The following is a 24,916-nucleotide window of genomic DNA, read 5'->3' on the forward strand; positions in this document are numbered from 1 at the left end:
TTAAATCCCTAAGGCTTTTTTATTTTAACATATTTTCAAAAAAAGTATTTTTCATAGTGCTTGCAATATTTATCTCAATAATTTTGTGCANAGGTTCACTTCATTATGTAATACTTATTTAAATATTCAAGCAAGCAAGGAATAATGTGTACAAAAATCGGGAGAATTTTAATTAACTAGTAGACCAGAAGAAACTGGAAAAATCCAGTAGTTTACTGCAAAATCCAGTAGAGCTGACAGCTTAGCATATAACTATACTGCTATTGATACAATGCAACTGCATTGAAATTATTACAAGGCATGATACCGATAGTTTCGGGACGACAAAAAAACAAAACAAACTGTAACATAAAACTTTAAAATAATGATATTTAAATTACAAATAAAACAATAAAAATTAAAAAAAAAACCATATTGACTAAAACATAAGCTAAATTAAATATTTTTTTTTTTAAAACAGTCCCCTTTTTAGTTACATGAAAGTTTTGATAATTGATGGTTGTTTTAAAATGCAATTACCTATTGAATTCTCAACTGTAATTATTTTTTACTAAAAGAATATTAATTGCAATTTGATTAACATGTTCTTTTAATCAAAAATAAATATTTAAAAAAAAATGTGATTCCACAGTACATCATTTTAAAAATTCTGTGATAAATGAATTGTTAATGATTTAAAAATCATTTCAAATTAACTGTACAAAGACATCAATTCAAATTTATGGTGCAACTTAACTTTGTTATGCAAGGTTTGATTTCTTCTGAAGATAACAAATTCTTCCGAGCAAACAGAAATTCTTCTGACAAATTTTTCAGATTTTTTTTGAAGATAACAAATAAGTATATCACTCCAAATTCTCTCTGACAAAATTTAATGACAGAAAAGTTTAATTAACTGAGTTTTTTCCTCCTTTATAATATCACTTTTTCCTCCCTTATAATATCACTTAAGAGTCCTAAAAATTCTTAAACAATAAATTGATTCAAATATACAAACTAGTTCAATCACCTTGGAATTTGTGGATGGTCCCCTATCCAAATTTACAATTTTTTACTTATTTATGGAGAAGTACTGTTATGAATAAAATACAGACATTTAAATATCAGGGTTGTCACTCAAATCTGGAAAAAAAATTCCCTCTGCTTTCCCTGTTATACGCAATATATTAAGAGGAAACAACAATTACTGTGCTCTCGTGTGAGCTATATTGGGCTAACTATATTTATTAGTTTCAATTGCTGGAAAANTTTAATTCACTCAAATCTGGTAAAAAAAACTCCCTCTGTTTTCCCAGTACATATTATACACAATATATTAAGAGGAAACACAATTACTGTGCTCTTGTGTGAGCTACATTGGGCAAACTATACTAGCTTTAATTTAGGGAAAAAAGGAACAGCTGAAGATACTTAAATAATGCTACAGTACAGGGGTGGCCAACCTGCAGCTCTTTGAAAGATTATTTGTGGCTCTCGATAAATGTACCCGAGTTCCCCTTTCATTTTTGTGCTATTATATTTCAAAAAATTATTATTGTTCTGTATCAGTATGTGTTTAAAATTGTCTTTTAAATTACTAAGAACAAATATGAAAGACTAATTGCAACGTTGTTCAATTCAAGGTGAGTTTTCCATTTCCAATATAATTATGACACAAAAAGCACCTGGAGAATTTGAATTAATAGAGATACAAGAAGATCAAGCTCTACAATTAAAAATAAGTCGACGTCGTTTACTGAATTTTGGAAATTTGTACCAGAATCGAAGTATCCTCAATTGAAAAAGGCTGCTTGTTGAATTATTTCAATATTCAGAACAACATACTTTTGTGAATCATTTTATTCCACTTTTAAAGTCGTGAAATTCAAATACCCATCAGTATTAACTAACCAGCGTCTCAAAGAATTACCGAGAAGTGCTGTCACCAATTATTCATTAGATTTTAAAAAATTATCAGTAAGTAAAATAAGTGTGTTTAATTTTAAATTCAATACACATATTATGTACTTATAATTTATTTCAATAAATATGATTTATGTAAAAAAAAAATCCAATACCTTTTAAATATGTATTTAATTGCTGCTCGGGAAAAATTTCTTATTTTGAAAAATGGCTCGACTATGTAGGAGCTTGGTCACCCCTGCTGTAGTGTATGAAATAGCTTAGTATAATTGAAATATCATCCTTAAATATCCCATAGATTATGCATTGAGTGGTCACCATTTTACAAAATAAGAGACTAAATTCCCGGTATTTTTCCAGTTACCAAGAAATGAGAACCAAGAAGCACCAATAAAAAACCAAGGAAGTGCTCATATGTGAGTTCTGTTTAAAATCTCTATCATCAAACAAGGAAAAGGACACACCTTACTTCAGCATATTTTCTCGGACATGAATTCGGTAATACTTTTTGTCTACTTTCCGGATGGTGGCCAGGAGACTTTTCAGACATCTGAGAATTATATATCGTTAATGAACGCAGACGAGAGCTTCTGGGAGGCAATTCACCCTGCTTATGGTCTACATGTTTGGTATTTCTGGAGATGGATGCTCGATTAGAGCTAGAAGGCATGAAGAATTTTCGGACAAAATCATTCTCCAATACATATCCAGGTAGTCTCAAATTTAACTGCCTATAGAAGGTTGGAAAGAAAGTGAATTCAAAGGAAATAAAAATTATAAATTAAAAAACAAAATACAGCAAATATTTTTTGATAATTATGAAGTTATTTAATTCAAAAACTAATAATAAATTAAATAAAAATGAAGACATACTTAAGACACATGTTTATATAAACTGTCATAATACAGAGTTACCACTTTTATTCTAAAATTAAAATGAATTATTTTTAAGTCTTTAAATAATAGGCGAAGCAATTATGACTCAACTTACTATACATTATTATACTTTAGTAGATAAGAAAAAATAAATAAAATGGATGACAAAAAAGTATAAAAATAATATTCTATTTTTCAATATTAACCATATTTGTTTATAAAATGCAACTAACATTACGAATAGTTATCAACTTCAAACTCAATTAAATAACTCTTTATCATCAGACTCAAATTTAATTGAAAATGTACAAAGAAGACATTGAATCTCATTTTTGTCAGAAGGGGAACCCTTGAGAGTAATAATAACATTGCAAAAGAAAAAAAGAAAACAAATACTTTATTTTTCAAATTTTAAAAAGACAATTGCTTTTTTCATTTTAGGTGTACATTTATCAACATTTGTAAATCACAGAAACATATATATATATATATAAACACATACATTATAAACTACGTAGAAATGATTAAAATTTCAAAATAAAAAGCTTTATAACTTACTGTATATATTCTGCCATGCACGTTATAATACTTTCATTTAGAGTGTGCTGCTTATTCCAGGTTGCTATTGCAACTATAGAAATATACAAAAAGTTTATACAATTTTGAAATTAAAATTTCCTGAAGTTAAAAACAAATATAAATTGGACATCACATACTTTAAAATTTGCAATAACAATATTAAAGCTTGCTGTAAAAGATGGTATCCATAACACACTTATATAAATTGAAGTTGTTTGTAGTTAAAATTCAATAAAATTATAATTAAGTGCAGAGGAGAGTGGTTTAAAAAATTTTAGTCCATAAAACCCTATTTAAAATCTTCAAAATACAAGTTTAATTTTATATTATCAGTTATATAAATACACATTTATTATAATCAGAATAATATTGATTAGAAACTAATCAATATTTGTAGATGTAACATATGGTGGAAGAAAGTAAAAGAAATAACTTTTTTTCAGTATAAAATACAATCTAATATGAAGTATAACTATTTTTTATCAAATGTACACTAAACATATAAAACACGAACTAAATATAAAGAACAGATTAAATTGGGACTAAAAAGGCAGAAATAAAATTATTTTAAATATTAAAATTAATTGAAACATTAATTGAGAATAAATTATAGAACTAAGTGCGAAATTTAAATTTTGTTTTATTTGGATGAAATAATGCAATTTAAGTAATTTTTTTTGACTCGTAGCAGTAATGAGTAGCGTTTGGGTCTTACTACACATTGAAGTGCCTGCAAATTAAATACAGTGAAACAGTGGTGTACCCAAGGGAGGGGTTTAAACACCCCCCTTGAGGTCAGACAAAATTGCAAAAATAAAAATTTTAGTAGAAATTATGCAAGCTATTATTTATTAAGACTATATATTTTTATTTACCTTATGCCTACTTTTTTTTTTCTTACGGTATTTCTCAGAATACTAAAACATTTACTATAATAGGGTTGTACTTTTAAGACCAAATTTACGTGATACTGTTACGGACTAGTTCCTTTCTATCCTGCCAGTATAGTTTTCGAAACTGGTTGTCATTCGAGAGTTCTTTACGCGATGATTCTGGAATCCTAGACGTGCCTTTGAGACAATTCGAGAATTTTGGAGATGCAGTGACAAATTATATGAAAGGGGGAACGGAGTACAATGGAGTTAGTTAGTCAGGCTAAGAGTCAGGCTGCCTCTTGTTTTTCGGAACTCGTCGCTAAATCTGTTTTGTTTTGTCTTAACAAAAAGCTCCTTCAATCGCCATACGCGTCGTCTCCACTATTTCGACTAGTGAAGAAATCAGTAACAATACCATTGGAGATACTGCGCTCATTGAAGTTATTCATTCCTGCTCGAAACTTTGAGATCGTAGCATAGCGGATATTTCTGTGCCAATATATATATATATATATATTTGCTGTTCTTGGATCTTTAGGATGTCAAAATGCAAGAATTTATCAATTTTTAATTATTTTGAGAAAAAATCATGACGTGAAATTAGTGAGGTGACAGCATATAGTACCAAAGTAAGTTTTTCTGTTGTACAGAAATGTGACACTTCCATTGAAGAAAGGGCTTCTAGCATAACAAAATCTGATGAATGTGAAAGTGACTCCAAAGTGTTACTTCCCACCCATATGCTGTTGCATTATGTTCTTAAACTTAAAAAATCAAATCAAAATTTAACTAAGCAATGTGTTCTAAATAAAAAGTTAAAATTGTCAAGCTGTCTAAATTAGGGAAATAATAGTGCTTTATTACAGACTCGAATTTCTTTTATTAGTTTCAGAAAATTATGAACACCCCCCTTGAAAAAATTCTGCGCACGCCACTGCAGTGAAATCTGCTTTTCTTATATTTGTCATAATATATAAACTCAATTTTGTAATCGCCCTACAGATATAAAGGGAACTTGTTCACTTTTTTCCCTCTCTGCGTGTGTTTCTTACTTTTATTTATTGTATTGAATTAAGAAAAGTATTATTATCAATTATAGAGTATTTTGGGTTACAATTAAGGCATAATTTACAACAAGGAAAAAAAAAAAACTATACAATTTACCTGGTATGGGTGGAATACATTTATCTTGGTTAGTACTCTTCGCTTCGCATGGAAACATACGTACTAACTACAAAATAAAATAATTATTTGGTAAACAAATTCAAGATCCAGTGAAGAAAATTTTTCAAANTTTCTGTGCCAATATATATATTTGCTGTTCTTGGATCTTTAGGATGTCAAAACGCAAGAATTTAAATTTTTTTTAATTATTTTGCGAAAAAATCATGACCTGAAATTAGTGAGGTGACAGCATCTAGTACCAATGTAAGTTTTTCTGTTGTACAGAAATGTGATACTTCCATTGAAGAAAGGGTTTCTAGCATAACAAAACTTGATGAATGTGAAAGTGACCCCAAAGTGTTACTTCCCACCCATATGATGTTGGACTTTTTTCAGAAGATATTGCATTATGTTCTTAAACTTAAAAAATCAAATCAAAATTTAACTAAGCAATGTTGTCTAAATAAAAAGTTAAAATTGTCTAGCGGTCTAAATTAGGGAAATAATAGTGCTTTATTACAGACTCGAATTTCTTTTAGTAGTTTCAGAAAATTATGAACACCCCCCTTGAAAAAATTCTGCGTACGCCACTGCAGTGAAATCTACTTTTATTTTATTAGTCATAATATATAAACTCAATTTTGTAAACGTCCTACAGATATAAAGGGAACTTGTTCACTTTTTTCCCTCTCTGCGTGTGTTTCTTACTTTTATTTATTGTATTGAATTAAGAAAAGTATTATTATCAATTATAGAATATTTTGGGTTACAATTAAGGCATAATTTACAACAAAGAAAAAAAAAAAACTATACAATTTACCTGGTATGGGTGGAATACATTTATCTTGGTTAGTACTCTTCGCTTCGCATGGAAACATACGTACTAACTACAAAAGAAAATAATTATTTGGTAAATAAATTCAAGATCCAGTGAAGAAAACTTTTCAAAATTAGATAAATATTTACCTCTTTGTGGAAGACAAATAAATCATGAGGATTTTTAAAGGCATCTGTAACTTTAGTACTTCCCCAAGCCACCTGAAAAGGAAAAGTATTTTTCAAATTAAAGAGAGTCTGCTTTCATAAAACATACTGACAAGTTATGAAACATTGCGATGGTATATACATACCCTTATTCTGATAGACATCCTTTTATGAGGAGGCTTAACCTTTAAGCTTGTTATTTGAGCTATATTAATTAAAATAATTAAATTAGTACGAATGGCATTAAAGAATAAGATAAAATAACTTTTTTGCTAAAAATTCATTTCTCAAAAAATAAGTGAATGTAATAACATGAAATAAGTAGATAGCAGAAGAATTTTAATGCCACAATATAAGTGGAATAATTAATGGTTCATATAGAATTTCTTTGACTGGAATAATTGAAGAATTTTAAAGCCCTAACATATGAAGAATGATCTATTTTTCATATATTCTTTCATAAGAATTTCATTTTGTTTGTCAAAATTTGTAAACGAGCATTAATATCAGACATTGACTAATTATTGAATAAGAGACATCTAGCAAACACAATCTAGCGTTGTTTACCAATACTAAAAATGACAGAAAAAGCACCAAGCGAATACGGATGAAACGAGAAGAAAAGGAGCAAAATTAGCCAAACTGCAGAATCTGTAATGGTTCACTTTCGCTCCGCAGCACCGAATGTCCAAAGCTGGGAGGAAGTGTAATTTTGAATTTTTTCCTCAGTTCTCCCAAGCTTTTGAGGTTCAACACGCCTTCGCTTTCAGTACACCTCGCAGAGAGAAGGGGGAATTCTAGACTCCTTCTGTTGATCGGCATGATTCCTCTGTAGGTCTGAGCTTACTTGTGGATGGAAAGGGAGGAATGAGTCATTCTATTAACGAAGGAAAATCTTTTGGAGCGAATAAAATACACTAACATTTACCCACTCAACAGAAAATAAATATTGCGGGCACTTAAAAATTAGTTTTTTTAAAACAAAAGAGAAAAAAAATATTTCGCCCTCGAACATTTCCGTTAATTCTTCTGCCCTCGAATCACTTTTGTTTCAGTTTCACTTCTGTCCGCGGTCACTTTCAAAAGAGAAATTAGTCTTGTGAAGAGAAGACTCGCACCCTTGACATAGAATGATCTCCTGCTTTAAACGTATATATTTCTCGGTATAAGCATCACATGGAATTTCTTAAAAATATATTTAATATATTTATACCATTTAAATTGAAATTATTTTACATATTCTGCATTTAATTTTTAAAATCAAGTGAGACAATCTAAGGTAGGGGTGCACAACCTGCGGCCCGGTGGCCAAATGCGGCCCTTCGACTACTGATTTGCGGCCCGCGAGAGCTTCTAAACACAATGTTTTTTTATAAAAAATGGCAATTTTTAATCGCACTTTTAAGTCACCATATTTTGACACAATCAATTTTAACAGATTCTTTAGTAAATGTACGTTTAATGCGCTTTCTTTAAGTCGATTTTATAGTAAATATAAATGATTTTTTTTAAAACAGTTATTTCCGCTTCTCCACGTTCGAAAATCCCGAATTTTTATTACGACGCGAGTTTCAGATCGCAAATTTAAATAATCACTTTTCGTACACTTTATTTGTGACGATTTCATCTTAAATCTAAGTGATTTTTTATCTTTTTTTTCAAAAATTTTCTTCGGCAGTTATTGCGATGCGTTCCCACGTACTATAAAAAATTTCAATTATTCTATTACGACATGCAAATTTTAAATCATGCATTTGACACGCTTTATTCGTGCTGAGTTCAGCATAAATATATTTTTCCCCAATTATTTCTATACTTTTCCACATGATTTTGATGATCCCGTTATTTAACTATGATGTTATTACGACACGTGATTGTTAATCGTGCAATTAAATATTCACTTTTTACTACGGTGTTTCGGTACAGTTTTGTCGTAAATCCTAGTTATTTTTTCCTTCGTTTTTATTTCCGCAACGAATATGATTTGGTCGAATGTGGTAATGAATTGTGATTTGGTCAAAAATCAAATATTCGGCAAAAAAAAAGAAGAAAAAATCGAATGTACGCCGTACACTTGGGGCCAAATAGCAAAATCTTTTAGCAGCATAGTAATACTGAAACTAAAATTTTAATGCTCAGAATAATATTTCCTAGAAAAACGTATTCATAAATTAACTCTAAAAAGAACGTTTTTGTCAATCAATACGAATGTCAAAAAAAGTAATATCTGTAAAAATTAAAAAAAACTTAGAAAAATACCTTTCTAAAAAATATTCTGCCGAATATTTGACTGATCATTCAACCAACTGAATTTTTCACAGAATGGCCAAATACTCGTTACATCCCTCCCTAATTCAAGTGCAATGTTATTTCAACTTGAGAAATTCATAAAATGGCAGAAAACGTGAATTTTTTAATTGCTCACAGTTTGTAGTTTAGATTTCAATTTTTTGTTGCTTAAGTGATCTTTTTCGATTTAAAAAAAAAAAAAATGTTTACGATATAAAAAAATCTAATATTTAATAAAATAAAATAGTAAAGTACATTACAAATTAAGCATTGAATTTTATTTTGAACTATCACAGTTTTGTTTTTATTTTAGGCTTTTGCTTAAAACCTATAAATTTTTTTCAATTAAAATATTTAATTTGAATTTATAATACTTAAACATGACTAAACTTTTTCCTACTTTCATTTTGTGGGCATTGCATTTTTTTTTTTATTAGAATTTAATTCTAAAATGAATTGAATTTTCGTATTGCATGATATGATAAAAAAAAAATTTTTTTTCTTCAATGTTTATTTATTTTGATAAAACTATTCTTCATATGATAAAAATAGCAAGTTTTTTTATTTTTGAATGAATCCTAATAATGGAACACTAAGTTATTGATATTACTAAGTTTATTGATAAAAAAAAATGGAACGCTAATGTTTAAATAAACATTACTACATTTGTCATTAACATGTCTAAATACATGTGCGGCCCTTCGTTAGCCAACCTGCTGTGCAAGTGGCCCTTCACTCATAAAGGTTGTGCACCCCTAATCTAAGGCGTTAGCGAGATGTTTTTTATAAATATTTTAGTTTATAATTTCAAACAATGTTAGTCCTATACACGAATAAAAAAATTTTTTAGAGCAAAATGTTAGAAAATTATGAAATAATTCTCCTTTTTGAACTAAAAATCCTCTAAAGAACATTTTATTCTGCAAATTATTAATATTTCAGTTTTTATTTTCTATCTGAATAACTCTGTTCAATATTAAAAAAATTTAATAAATATGTAATCAATAAATATATGTTGAGCTGTTACAGAGTGCCTTCCACCTATTAGAGAAACTTAATTGCGGGAAGGTTAGCAAATATGTAAAAAAATAAATATATCGAACACAAATTTAAAAAAAAAAAAAAAAAAAAAAAAAAATTTNAAAAAAAAAAAAAAAAAAAGAATTTTACCTTCAAAGGGTGAATCACAAGACTTTAATTGCTGAGAAGAATTATAGCGATAAGAGATTGCTGTATTAGGTATTTCTTTATCACTCAGATTAGATTGTTGTAGCCCAGTTGATAGCTAAAAAAATTTCATTAATATGAATGAAACTGTGAATTACAAACAAATAAAAACTCAATTTTACTTGAAAAATAAAGTTAAATAAATTTACTTTAAACACATAAAAGATAATAATATTATCTATTATAAGTATATATCTATCATATTATATATCTATATAATATTTAAAATTATCTTTAAATATTATAAAAGGATGACCATAACATATAAGAAAAACAGAAGTAATTTATTATTGAATTATTTATAAAAATCTTGAACATTTTCTATGTTTAACAAGTAATGAAAAAGGAGAGAGGACAGGTTACATTTAATTTCTCATATAGATCTACAGGCAAAAAAGTTATCAGCTTTATTATCAGTAGTTATCATTATTAACTTTTTAAAATGTTATGAAACTCCAAATTTATTATTCAATTAGTGGGGAATGATTAAAACTTTTAAAATTATTGCTGTCAACATGAGAGAAAGAAAAAAAATCAGTCCAGTTTGTATGAAATGATATTAACTCAATGTTAACATCTAAAATATTGTCGACAGAAAATTTTAAGGATTTTTTAAGTCACTAAAGTAAAGAAACTTCATAATGCTAATTGCTAATAACTGCAAATTTAAGTTGAGTGCAATACTTTCCAGTTTCGATTCACCTTAATTGGACTTAAATATAAAATACTCTAATTAGATTTTTTAATTTATAAATTTTATTATTTAGATATTTTTCATGCTTTATAATAAATTCTGACACTCTTCAATTGATTAAATTATAAAATATTCTTTAAATAAATTATAGAATATATATGAACAAAAATTATAGAATATTTTTTTTAAAAAAAAAAAGCTTCAAATTTATAACTTGATGAAGTATACCTAAATTGACAGTAAACTTGTTTCAAGTTAGTAATAAACTGATAAAAATATCTATTCTGACTTTCTCAATTTTAGGAACAGGAAAAATCAATTGCTAAGTCTACAGAAAAATTAAATACAGCTGTCAGCTATACTTTTAAGAAATGCCTATCTCAGTCCTTGTGGCTAAAATCAAAAATAAAACCCTAGCCAAAGAAATAACACCTATGAATTTAATAAATAATTTAGCAAATTTTAGATTTCTAATACTTTCAAAATGCTCACAAAATTAGAACCTCAATATCAAAAGATACATGTTTTCCTACCCTACCATACGTACTGTTATCCAAAACACTTTAATGCCTAACTTGCAATTTTTAACATTTAATTTTAAAAAAAATCTACCTCAAATTTTTTTGTGTTTATTTGAAAACAAACTTTCGCTTTCCATGAAAATTAGTAAACTTTAAGGATGCAATGTATTTTCAATGAATAATATGAAGTTACAAAATACTACTAAAATTCAAAACTATTATAATTCTGTGAGCTAATGAAATACATCTTTATTTATAGAATATATTTCTTGTGAAATTTTTGGATGAAAAAAAAAAACTTAATTTGTGAATGAGTCAATAGTGGAAAATGAAGGGAAATTCCCCTTTTATATTTATAATCAAATTGAACTACACATTTATTTTTGATGAAAAAAGATTTTTTAAAAAATAAATAACTATCAATAATTAAAGTGAAGCACATAACTAATGAACAAATTTTTTGCTCACCTGTGAGAAAACATATCTAGAATTAGATATATATCTATCAAATATTTTTCTCTTCATACATGATATTCATCAAAGTAAGCAATATTTTAATACATAAAAATAATTAAATATTTTCTAATTTTCATGTGTACAAATTCACACTGATTATATGACAATGTAAAAAAAAAAATTGATAGCTGAATAGCAGACAGAGCCGGATTATACCTTTCGTAGGCCCTAGGCACAGCCGTTTTTGGGCCCTCCCCTCCTTCCCCCTCTCCTCCCTTCTTTTCAAAATATATGCTAAAATTTTCTTGCATATTTTTTTTTTTACATTTTTATTAATATGGATTTTAATTTGAATACGACATTTTGCGTAGTTTGGAATTCGACAGCNATAAAAGGATGACCATAACATATAAGAAAAACAGAAGTAATTTATTATTGAATTATTTATAAAAATCTTGAACATTTTCTATGTTTAACAAGTAATGAAAAAGGAGAGAGGACAGGTTACATTTAATTTCTCATATAGATCTACAGGCAAAAAAGTTATCAGCTTTATTATCAGTAGTTATCATTATTAACTTTTTAAAATGTTATGAAACTCCAAATTTATTATTCAATTAGTGGGGAATGATTAAAACTTTTAAAATTATTGCTGTCAACATGAGAGAAAGAAAAAAAATCAGTCCAGTTTGTATGAAATGATATTAACTCAATGTTAACATCTAAAATATTGTCGACAGAAAATTTTAAGGATTTTTTAAGTCACTAAAGTAAAGAAACTTCATAATGCTAATTGCTAATAACTGCAAATTTAAGTTGAGTGCAATACTTTCCAGTTTCGATTCACCTTAATTGGACTTAAATATAAAATACTCTAATTAGATTTTTTAATTTATAAATTTTATTATTTAGATATTTTTCATGCTTTATAATAAATTCTGACACTCTTCAATTGATTAAATTATAAAATATTCTTTAAATAAATTATAGAATATATATGAACAAAAATTATAGAATATTTTTTTTAAAAAAAAAAAGCTTCAAATTTATAACTTGATGAAGTATACCTAAATTGACAGTAAACTTGTTTCAAGTTAGTAATAAACTGATAAAAATATCTATTCTGACTTTCTCAATTTTAGGAACAGGAAAAATCAATTGCTAAGTCTACAGAAAAATTAAATACAGCTGTCAGCTATACTTTTAAGAAATGCCTATCTCAGTCCTTGTGGCTAAAATCAAAAATAAAACCCTAGCCAAAGAAATAACACCTATGAATTTAATAAATAATTTAGCAAATTTTAGATTTCTAATACTTTCAAAATGCTCACAAAATTAGAACCTCAATATCAAAAGATACATGTTTTCCTACCCTACCATACGTACTGTTATCCAAAACACTTTAATGCCTAACTTGCAATTTTTAACATTTAATTTTAAAAAAAATCTACCTCAAATTTTTTTGTGTTTATTTGAAAACAAACTTTCGCTTTCCATGAAAATTAGTAAACTTTTTAAGGATGCAATGAATTTTCAATGAATAATGTAAAGTTACAAAATACTACTAAAATTCAAACCTATTATAATTCTGCGAGCTAATGAAATACATCTTTATTTACAGAATATATTTTTTGTGAAATTTTTGGATGAAAAAAAAAAAAGACTTAATTTGTGAATGAGTCAATAGTGGAAAATGAAGGGAAATTCCCCTTTAATATTTATAATCAAATTGAACTACACATTTATTTTTGAGGAAAAAAGATTTTTTAAAAAATAAATAACTATCAATAATTAAAGTGAAGCACATAACGAATGAACAAATTTTTTGCTCACCTGTGAGAAAACATATCTAGAATTAGATATATATATCAAATATTTTTCTCTTCATACATGATATTCATCAAAGTAAGCAATATTTTAATACATAAAAATAATTAAATATTTTATAATTTTCATGTGTACAAATTCACACTGATTATATGACAATGTTAAAAAAAANAAATTGATAGCTGAATAGCAGAACAAAAATGACCATTTAGGGTAGGGGTGCACAAACTTTTTGAGGGAAGGACCACTTGCACAGTAGCCTAAATTAATGAAGGGCCACACATTAGCCCTGTTAGTGGCAAATATGATAATTTGTTATAAAAACATAAGTGTTCTAAATACTAAATATTTTTATCAGTAAACTTAGTAACATATTTGCAGAAAATTAAATATACTTTTAATTATTTGCATTTAGTTAAAACTAAAAAAACTGATACATTTTTGAAAAACTTTTTCCATTTTTCAGAATAATTAATTTATCAAATATATATATATATATTCATAAATATTGGGAGGGGGGATATAAATTCTAACCAAAAAGTAGCTTACAGAAAGAAAATGCAAAAAATATACACATTTTATAGAGTTACATAAATTTGAATTAAATATTGTAATTAAAGAAATTTATAATGTTTAAACAAAAACCGAATTATAAGAAATTTTTCATTACTTTCAGAAATTGCGGGCCGCACATCTACAGTCCACAGGTTGTGCACCCCAATTTAGGGTTAAATTTTTGAGAAGTTCAAATTTGGTATTTATAATGTAATACTTTAACATAATGTCTCATCCCTAGTCAATTATAGTATAAATTGCTTCATTTATATGCATTTATCATTATAAACTAATATTTTGCAATAGAGCCTAATTGTATCAAGTGTGAAATTAAATTAATTTTATACTACTTCTTTCGTCCAAAATTTGCTTTTTAGAAACAATACATTTTATTCAAAATAGAAAACATATTATTGCCTTAACTAATAGTGATTCTAGACAACTAACTTTATCAACTGTTTCCTTTAAATGTGATGTATGTTTACACAATTACTCCGATGATGAAAACACCTAGCAGAAGACTAGTTAAAGAACCTGTTCATAGATATTTTAACGTCTCTAAGAAAATCAACTTAAGGCATAAGAAGATTTGAAAGCTATTTATAAAAAATATTTTTTTTAAAATTGCTTAACTCAAAGATTAATTAGAATATATTACTTTTCCAAACCACAGCTGTTATAAAGACAATTTTAAAGCAGGAAAATTTAAATGTCACCTAACTCCCTTCAGTTTTTGTTTTAAATACAGTAGACTACCCTATCCACTTCAGATTTCCTACTATTTGCAAAATATTTTGTCGAAAAACTGTCGTAGTTATATGAACACTTACTTATCAGATCAAACGTTCAACATTTATAGAGTCATGTTTTAAATCAAGGAAAATGAAATGTTTATAAACTTAAGTTTTCAATAATATAGACCTAACTCAGACAATTACCTCAATTTCTGTAATAACTTGAATTTGACCTTGATAATTAAAAGTTACTCAGGGTTTTACCAAGTTAAATGAAAAATATTTCTAACAAATTTTATAATATTCACTTGACAAATTTAATAATACACCTCTTGAAGGTTAATGCATTTAAAAATTCATTATTATAAATTTTTCTTATTTTATTACCAAACATTAGGTAAACAGGGTTAAGATTCTAGGGTTTAGGGGCACATTTACCCAGCAAGACTTAAATCATCTACGTATTAACTTACAAATAAATTAACAAACATTTTAAAATAAAACAGATCACAATTTTGTTCAACGTTAGGATTACGCGCATGAATCATACCTCATATTTAGTCCTTGAGTTCTCCAACTCTCTTACATAAGACTCCAAATTTAAACTTAAGTCGGTTAAAAAATTTTGCTGCTCAAATGTAAATGCTGGATGATGCTGAGCTATTGTCAATAACAATAAATACTGATCAACGACCTTTGAATCTAAGAGATACCCCGACATGGCCAAGTTTTCAATTTTAATTTCTTCACATAAAACTTTAAAGATTTCTTTTGCACAGATAAAATTAGATGAATTTAGAAGACTAAGTAATACTATTAGTCTGCTTCGCATGCAAGATTCATGAATGTTTCTAATTTTGATAATTTCATTCATATCATTAGCTTTCAGTTCATCTTCTTTAAAAACATAAAAATCTTTCCTTCCCAAATCTTCAATACAAGTTCCGTAAAATCTCAATTCTATAGGATAGCACATGTTTAAAATGCCACATATCGCTTCGATACGTTTGGATGCTTTTAAATTTTGAAACCACGAATACACATCCTCTTTGCAAACCATGGTTCATAACTAAATTTAGAAATTGTGGAAAAACAGTATTTCGCGTGATATATACACCATATACACAAATGGCGATCTCCGAAAGTTAAATCAGAACTGATATAATGTTGCCATCATAATAAAAAAATATATCTAAAAAGTTTGAAGCACAGCATAGCCGAGAGATCTAAGTATCCCATTCATATCAAGTATTTTACATTCTCACTATATTGACTAAGTTTGTCTTAGTTTTCATCAGTTTCGCATTTGCGTTGATAAGCTCTGCGCAATGTTTTCGCGAAAATTAGGGTAGAAAAATGAGAAAAAAGCAAGTTTATTTACCTTGTCGCGAATTGGGAGTTAAAAAATTGTGTTTAAATCCCAGTAGCGTAGTAAGAGAGAACGGCTAGGTTGGTCTGTCCTTGGCGGCATTTTACATAGACGGCGAATTCATTAACATCAACAAATTCCGCAAAACTCACTGTTATATATTTCTGAAGTTTTTAATCAAAACAAATTGGGTGGAATACTAAAATTATTATGATTAATAACTTCATCCGCATATTTTTCTTATAATAAATAACTTTTTTTTTAAATAGATCAATTCTTCCATCAAAATTTCCAAAATGTTTTTTCTTCTTCTGTTAATTATTGAATTTTGTGAAACATTAAAGGGTCAAAAATCTATATAGTTATTTAAATAAAATATTAAAAAGTATCTCCAGTTTAAATTCTTTTGCTTGACGTACTTTTTAAATAACCATATTTAATATATTTTTTTTAAAAATTTCAAACGATTTTTTTTGCAAAAAGATATCTTTTGTGTTAAATCTTCTTATTGCTAGGAATTAATAATACAAACTATACTAAATTTTAATATTTTTGATGATCACTAAAGCTTTATTATTTTTGTGAAACATTAATAGTGTGACGAGAAGAACATTTTGTAATAGGAATTATTGATGTAGGTAATTTCCTATTTTCAGGTTTGCTATATAATTTCAATTATGTTTTCAATAATTTAGCTTGTTACTGAAAATTAATTTGATGCGCAATTTTATTTTCGATGGAAAAGTTAAAGGTTTTTGAATAAGTTTTGAGAGGATTATCATTATTATAGCGTTAAAATATGTACTTGATTATAAAAGGTGTGATAATATCTAGTGTGGAAGTTAAAAAATAACTTAAAGAATATTTTCGGCTATTAGGTATATTTTGTTGAAAAAAACTACACTTGTAACAAAGATAAAACTATAATACAGTTTACAGTTGCGAGGAATATAATAAAAATTGAACTAAAGACTGTATTTTTGAAATGGATTCTTTTTTTTAAGGGTTTTCTGAAAGAAAAAAAAAATCTCCTATAATTTTTTTCTTTTCCCCTCAGTTTAAAGGTTGTTCTGTAATGTTAGTCTTTATTTATATTCTTTTAGAATTCTCGCTAAAAATATAAGAAGAAGTCCTAAATCAACAGTTAATATTTTGATTCCATAGGTTGTAATCTCGGATCCATTTGCTGCATATAGTTTATAATCGCTTGCACTTTGATAACTTTTATTGGCGGGTAATGGTAATAAACTGACATCGGCTCCACTGTCGATATGGAAGTTTATTCCTGTATTCCTATCTCGAACATACAATCGAAATTTACGGCAATCATTTATTTCCTCAGCAGCAGAATCTGCTGCCATGTCTACTGCTTTTGCCTGTTTTCCGCATCAGAATCATAAGAACATGGTTGGCGGCATTTACCAGGAAAACATTTTGAACCAAATCGAAAATGATGAAAACAATATTTACCTGTTGGGTTATATCTCTTTCGTGAACGGATTCTACTTCTATAATTTATTCTATTGTAACTTCGATACATATCGCGAGGTTTTCTTACCGCCAAATTTGCTATCTGTTCTTAAAAGGAAGAAATTTTGGCGATGAGATTTTCTGTAGAATACGCTTGATTAATGCTGTACATTTCCGTTCTCGGATTTATTTTAGCGATTCTATCGGTCATTACAGCTTGTTTTTCAAGACTTTCTTCATTGACAATTAAAATGTTTTTAATTGCATCAGGTAACTTGTCTAGCCAGAGAGTTTTCAATACTTTTTCCGATATGTCATCTGGTGCTAGAGATTTCATCGTTTGAAGCAATTGGCTGGGTTTCATATCGCCAAGCTCGTTTCCAGATATGAGTCGTTTGATCTTTTTGTTTTCACTTTCCTTGAAAATATTCAGTAGTCTCTTTCTTGCGCTGCTGTATTTAGTGGTACTTTTGGCTATAATAATGTCCCATATTGTTTCTGTATATTTAGGCTCCAACTGCGAGACCAGGTAATTAAATTTAGTTTCTTCTGCTGAAATTCCACTGATAGAAAATTGCGCTTCTACCTGATAAAACCAAATCTCATGTTTTTTAGGCCAGAACGGTGGAATTTTAACGCCAACTTTGCACACTTCTTCCTTTTCATTGGATGTTAGAGATGATGTGGTTTCCTCCATCATTTACTTTAGAAAATGCTAGGTTTTTTTGTGAATACTTTTCATATTAGTATTAGTAGTATATCCGGGTCACCAGTTGTACGCGACAGGAATATAGGATAAATAATCTGAAGACATTTTTTAGAACAATCATTTTTATAATTATTTTTTATCTGTTTTTTTTTCTCTCGTTGCCATTCGCAACTCTCATAAAAATAAGATGAACAGACATGTGACGTATGACATTCCTACAGATTTAACCGAGGAATAAACCAAGAATTGCAATTAAAATGTTTTTAATCAGTAGTAAGGTAGGAATAATACATGAAAAACAAGATTTCTAAGAAACATTTAGAAGTTTTTTAATATATGCTCTCTGTTTTCTCCAGCATTCAAACAGGTTTTGATCTTTTTAAGATGCTAGTGAAAATGTTTGTGTTTATTGAGAAAAAAGGTTTACAGTGAAATTGAAAACAAAACTCACGTCTTTATCTCTTCAGGATAAATAAAATACAATAAACGTTACCCATTTTTAAATATTTTTTAACTCTTTTTTTGGATAATAACTTCTACTTTCGATAGCTTTGGCCATACGGTTGGAACAATGAGGAGACAAAGGGGGCGTGTGCCCACCCTCTAATAATTTTTCACAACTTTTGAATTGATTTAACGTTATTTTTTTAAAATTCTAAAACTATTTTTTTATGGATTAAATGTTTAGCTGGCTTATTTACCGAATTAATTTCATGAATATCACCTTCATATAAGTGATAGATTAAAATCCATTTGCTATATATATTTTTTCCGATTTGTTACAATTTTGAAGGAAATATTTAAATCAGACAAAATTTTGATAGTTACTTTATTGTAATTTTATTTCGTAGTTATTTAATGTAGCTTATGAAAACAACTCAAGATTTTTAATTAAAATTTATTTTCAATTAAGTGTAATTTTTTAATACGCATTTGAAAGATTTTTAAAAACTGCCATTTTGTTTCCTAATGTTTTGTACACAGAACTTACAGCATTTTTTGAATTTGAGATTTATTTTCGGAATTTTTTGAAGCAATAATTTCTTGGAGGAAATTTGACAGATTAGTTGTGTTTATTTTGAACCTGTAATTGTAGTAAATTTCATTTGAAACGAGATATGCTTTTTAAATTACTACAAATTAATTTTTAATAAAGCGTACGATTTGAATAGATTATATTCCAAAATATTTAATTAAATTATTAAATGAATGTTTAAATTTTGACATGAGACTTGGTGAAGACTGGATCTCCCCAAACTTATACAAATTAAAAGTGCTAAAAAACATGATTATACAAATTGTAAAAGTTTTATTCTTTTGTTTTTTAGGTCATCTCAAGTATAAGAGTTACAGGGTTAAATTATTAATGCACATTAGGACGGGCGCAGCTCTACTGAAACTTCAACTGACAGTTAGGAAAAAAGTAAATTTGTAATAATTTTTATTTTATTTTGCTCGGATGCTTTGAATAAAGTTATCAAATTATTCATGACAAGCCTAGTAAATATTTAATAATATTTTTACCATAATTATATTTTAGGACAATCAAGAATGCGTTAGATTATACAGTATTTTTCATTTCAGTTGTAAAACTAAAATGAAATATTGTTGAATTATGAATTATTATTGAATGACTTTCTAACATTAACTTAAAAGTTTGGAAACGGTCTTTATAGTGTTGTAAAATTAATTTAGAAATGGAGAAAAATTGCATTTTTATTGTCTCCTTGATAATGGAATATAAAAATTAACCATTTCGATAAAAAAAAAACTGATGTAAAGCGAAGTTAATTAGCCAACGCTTTTTTCTTCTTATTATAATTTCATTTATTTATTTTTCTTTATTATAAATTAATATTATTTAAAATTGTCCTCAACTACTCCGGAAGCCGAAGAAAAATTATTACCCAATTTTTAGCAATAAGTGGACATTTTGGCACTTTGTTGTTTGTATATGCTTTTGTGTTGAGCTCAGTATTTTTTCAGAAATAGGATTTTTTTTGAGGGGAGAGGGGGTGTAATTATGAAGGAATATCCTTTTCTGGCAAAAAAGGCATTAAATATTTTGAATTATTTCGTATCTAAAGTAAAGAATATAGAGGGGCTTTAGACATAGAGTATCTCCCCTCTACATTCTTTGTCGAAAACTGTGTGGTTAAGAGAACGGCATACCACGGGGGGAAACTTTTCGTTGCAAGTTCCTTTTTACTTCCATGACTAATTTAAAATTGAAAGTATAGAAAAAGTGAATTCAGGCAGATCTAGAGTAAGTCATGAAGTTTCAAATACTGAAAAGAAATTTTTAAATATCAAAATGAAAATAAATTACGAGACAATAACTTGGAGAAGTTCTCTTCCAATAATATTTGTTTACATTTTGATATTTTGAATTTTTTTTAACAGCAACATACTACTATAGGTTTGCCTGAACTCACTTCTTTCTTTTTAAAATTTAAATTTGCAATGCGCGAAAGAGAATTAGCGACGAAATTTTCTCCAAGGGGCCTCCATTCTTGTCACCTAGGAGTTTAGGTTAAATTTTAAATTTGTATTTTCTTCATGTTGTTTTGTAATAGACAAACTTTTGATGACATAGTATCATTAGATAGCACAATACCTTTCAATAAAAGTAGGAAATAAAGGGATCAATTTATTAGATTAGAAAAAATAGTGCTGGATAATTTTTAGAACTTCTATGAATTTTTCCTCAAAACTTTAAAACAATGAAAAGATGCAATATGCGATTTGAGTAAGTAATTTAAAATTGCATGTTCTTTGGTTTTTTAAAAATTAATTTGATTACATTTTAAATTGATGAAAAACCAGTTTGGATTAAGGTAAAAAACTCTTTCTACTTCAATTGAATAAAAACAGATATTTATCAAAAGTTTAGAAGCTGACAATTTTTTTACTATTCAATTTCTTATCAAAAACTGTTGTATTGGCATAATTTTGTCAGAAAAAATTAATAGAGAATCTAAAATACCGCCACGCTTTATTGTGGTTGGGTGGGGACTTTATATTTCGCAAGTGTCAAGAGACACATCCAAATAGAGTAAATATCTTTCATTAGTTTACTTGTGAGAATTAACCTTTTGCTAACGGTGCTTAGCATGACGACGCCATTCTGGTCCACTTACTGTACCAGCCGTAAGCAAAGGCTTAAATAAAGAGAATTAAAACTGTATTTCGAATTTTTTTCGCTCCTTTGATAGTTGAGTTCGGTCAAGAGAGGAAGGGTCTCTTAAAGAAAGGGTTATGATATTACGAGCTAAATCAATCAATTATTATTAAGGACATGAAATATGAAGAATATTATTTTATTGACGTAGCCATTTAGGTACAACTATAAAAAAGCAAAAGTACTACGATTATTCTTAAATTTTTTTGATTTTTTCTGCTGCAGGAAATACTTTGTGATTTGGTTTCACATTCCATATTTCTCTCGCATATTCAGCAATTGTTCTGTCGCTAGAAAATTTTCCCGAGCAAGCAATGTTCATAATCGTCTTCACTGTCCACTCCTCTTTGTTCTTAAAAAGTTCAGAAACATTTTGTTGGCACTCTACGTAGGCTTGATAATCTGCTAAAACAAGATATCTGTCATTATTTAATAAATCTCTTATAAAACCTTGAAATGCATTGGGTTCATTCGGCGTAAAATAACCTTCCAGAATTTGATCGAGGGCTTCTCTTAAAGGAGGTATGGTGTTGTAATATTCCCATGCATTATATCCATCACTTTTTTTCTCCTCGACTTCATCAACGGTCAAGCCGAAAATGAAAATATTTTCTGCTCCCATTTCTTCCTTCATTTCAATATTTGCACCATCCAAAGTTCCAATCGTCAATGCTCCATTCATCATAAATTTCATATTTGCTGTTCCAGAAGCTTCTGTACCGGCCATAGATATTTGCTCACTTAAATCTGCAGCTGGGATAATTATTTCAGCTAAAGAAACTCTATAGTTTTCCAGAAAAATTACTTTCAGTTTTTGGTCTAAATCAGGATCGCTATTTATGACGTATGATACCGAACAAATTAATTTGATGATTGTTTTAGCTGTGCGATATCCGGGCGCTGCTTTACCACCTAACAAAACGGTACGAGGAGTAAATGGTGCCTGAGGATTATTTTTTATATAATTATACATTGTAATAATGTGGAGACAGTTTAAAAGTTGGCGTTTGTATTCGTGTATTCGTTTCACTTGTACGTCAAACATGGATTCAATGTCAACTCGAACATTATAGTACTCTAATAGATAGCTGGCCAATCTCATTTTATTTGATTTTTTTACAGTCATGATAGAGTCTATAAATTGGTAATCGTGCTTGAATTTTTCTAGCTGCTTTAATTGTTCCAAATATCTTATCCATTCAGCGCCAATTTTTTCCGTGATGACAGCAGCTAGATGAGGATTGCACAACAAAATCCAACGACGGGGTGTGACGCCATTTGTTTTATTTTGAAATTTCTCTGGTGTCATCTCATAAAAATCCTTGAACAAGTTTTTTTTAATTAATTCTGAATGTAGAGAGGCGACTCCGTTAACTGAATGTGATCCTACGACTGACAGGCGTGCCATATTCACTTTCTTAATATTATCTTCTTCTATCAGAGACATTCTTTGGACTCTATCATCATCTCCTGGCCACATCGCTGCAACTTCTTCTAAAAATCTGCGGTTAATTTCATAAATTATTTGTAAATGTCGAGGAAGTAGTTTCTCAACCATTGATACCGGCCATCTCTCTAAAGCTTCTGGCAAAAGCGTATGATTGGTGTACGCAAATGTTTTGGTTACTATATTCCAAGCGTCTTCCCAAGGAACGTTTTCTAAGTCAACAAGGATCCGCATTAATTCAGGTATAGCTAGCGACGGGTGAGTATCATTTAACTGAATAGCAACTTTATGTGGCAGCATATTAAATTCGAATCTTACATTTCCTTTTGTTCCAAACTCGCACTGTTTAAAGCGCCGTACTATATCTTGAATTGTAGCCGACACTAAAAAGTACTCTTGTTGAAGTCTCAACTGTTTTCCTTGGAAGAAATTATCGCTGGGATATAAAACTTTTGTAATACTTTCTGCAACATTCCTTGACAAAACAGCTCGAATATAATCCCCATCGTTAAAAAAACGCAAGTTAAAACTTTGTGGAGATATGGCTGACCAAAGTCTCATTGTGTTTACTACGTTGTTTTCAAAGCCTGGAATAGGATAATCGTAGGGCAAAGCATTCACTATAGTGGTGCCAACCCAGTTATAACGTTTTCCTTTACCCTCTACCCGACCATAGAAATGAATTTCCTTTACATGTTCCGATCTTCCTTTTTCCCATGGATTTCCGTAAGCTAACCAATTATCAGGTTCTTCGACTTGCTCCCCGTTCACTATTTTTTGATCAAATATTCCATACTCGTACCGTAAGCCATATCCATGAGCAGGTATACCTAAAGTAGCCATGGAATCGAGAAAACAAGCTGCTAATCTTCCTAATCCACCGTTACCCAGTCCAGCGTCTGCTTCTTGATCAGCTAACTCTTCCAAATCCAAACCAAGCTCATACATGGCTATTTCACATTCATCCTTTATTCCAATATTTATCATCGCGTTCGTTAATGTTCTCCCCATAAAATACTCTAACGACAAATAATAAACTCTTTTTGGATCAGCATGGTAATACATTTGCTGAGTTCTTATCCAATTTCCAGCTAAATCATCCAGTACTGTATGTGACAACGCATCGTAATAATCTCTCATAGTTGCGACATTTCTGTCTTTAATTAAAGTATTATGGATGTGTCTGTTAAACGTTGCTTTAACAGAACTTACATCTCCTATGGCAGTCAAACCTCCTACACTTATTTGGCGACGTCGCTCATACACGCTTTTGGTACGTGTTTTCCTTTTCAGCATTTTTGTAGTGTTTCATGAAATAAAACTGAACTCCATGAAATAGAACTGATTGTTTTGATTTAACTTAAAATTCCTTTTGCACAATTCAGCATTAAAATGCTTATGCCAGTCTGGCTGTTTTCACAATTTTCTCAACAATTTTAGATTTTTATTGCTAAATATTTCCAAATAAATATATCGTGACATTTGATAATGCTTGGGAATTATTAGTAAATTAACAATTAGATTTCGAGATCTTTAATATTCTAAAATATATTGCGTTAATTTATTTATTAATTTTCTGAGAAGAAGACATAAAGAAGTTGATGTATCTATTTAAGAGGCACGAGAAATGATGACACATTTCTGGGAGCTGCATTAATTAATGTACCCAGCTTAGCGCTTGCGCATTGCTTAAAAGCTGTATGGAAAATTCCCTACTCTGATAACATTGCATAAGGACAGTTGGGCTTTTGATTTTTGAATTTTCTATAAAATTAAAAATAAAGAAGATAATAATAAAAAAGACAAATAATCATTACTAAAGGAATTTTACTCATTTAATTAATTAATGTGACTGCATTTTACAATAGCTACCTGCATAAATATTGTCGCCGAAATCTTTGTACCGGGCAGTCGCACTTAACATTAAAAAAATCTGTGTAGGGTATACCAGGTGATGATATACCGGAGAGTGGCACTTGAGCTTCAAAAAGAAATCAGTGTAGGGCATACCGGGCAAATTTGTCTCGGGCAGTGGTAGCTACCATTTAAAAATCAAT

General features: G+C 28.7%; 1 protein-coding gene and 1 pseudogene across 2 annotated transcripts in view; both read right to left on the reverse strand.

Moving 5' to 3' along the window:
- LOC107436542 (zinc finger CCHC domain-containing protein 2) overlaps window positions 1–15,844 on the reverse strand; it is a 29,852-nt gene extending 14,008 nt beyond the window's left edge. Inside the window, exons 1-7 of one of the 2 annotated variants that reach the window (XM_043038903.2) lie at window positions 15,234–15,844; window positions 9,840–9,954; window positions 6,527–6,585; window positions 6,363–6,434; window positions 5,397–5,463; window positions 3,337–3,409; window positions 2,367–2,633 (exon numbers count right to left, since the gene is read on the reverse strand). In XM_043038903.2, the coding sequence (XP_042894837.1) occupies window positions 2,367–2,633; window positions 3,337–3,409; window positions 5,397–5,463; window positions 6,363–6,434; window positions 6,527–6,585; window positions 9,840–9,954; window positions 15,234–15,743 (1,163 nt within the window). In that variant the 5' untranslated portion in view covers window positions 15,744–15,844. Of the gene's footprint in view, window positions 1–2,366; window positions 2,634–3,336; window positions 3,410–5,396; window positions 5,464–6,216; window positions 6,284–6,362; window positions 6,435–6,526; window positions 6,586–9,839; window positions 9,955–15,233 lie in introns of both variants that reach the window. The other variant, XM_043038902.2, reaches the window with a different exon arrangement.
- A 5,710-nt stretch (window positions 15,845–21,554) lies between these two features.
- On the reverse strand, window positions 21,555–24,228 carry LOC107436541 (glycogen phosphorylase, brain form pseudogene; annotated as a pseudogene).
- Between the last annotated feature and the right edge of the window lie 688 nt (window positions 24,229–24,916).

Source organism: Parasteatoda tepidariorum, chromosome 1, assembly GCF_043381705.1.
Source record: "Parasteatoda tepidariorum isolate YZ-2023 chromosome 1, CAS_Ptep_4.0, whole genome shotgun sequence".
In the NCBI taxonomy this organism is placed as follows: Eukaryota; Metazoa; Arthropoda; class Arachnida; order Araneae; family Theridiidae; genus Parasteatoda; species Parasteatoda tepidariorum.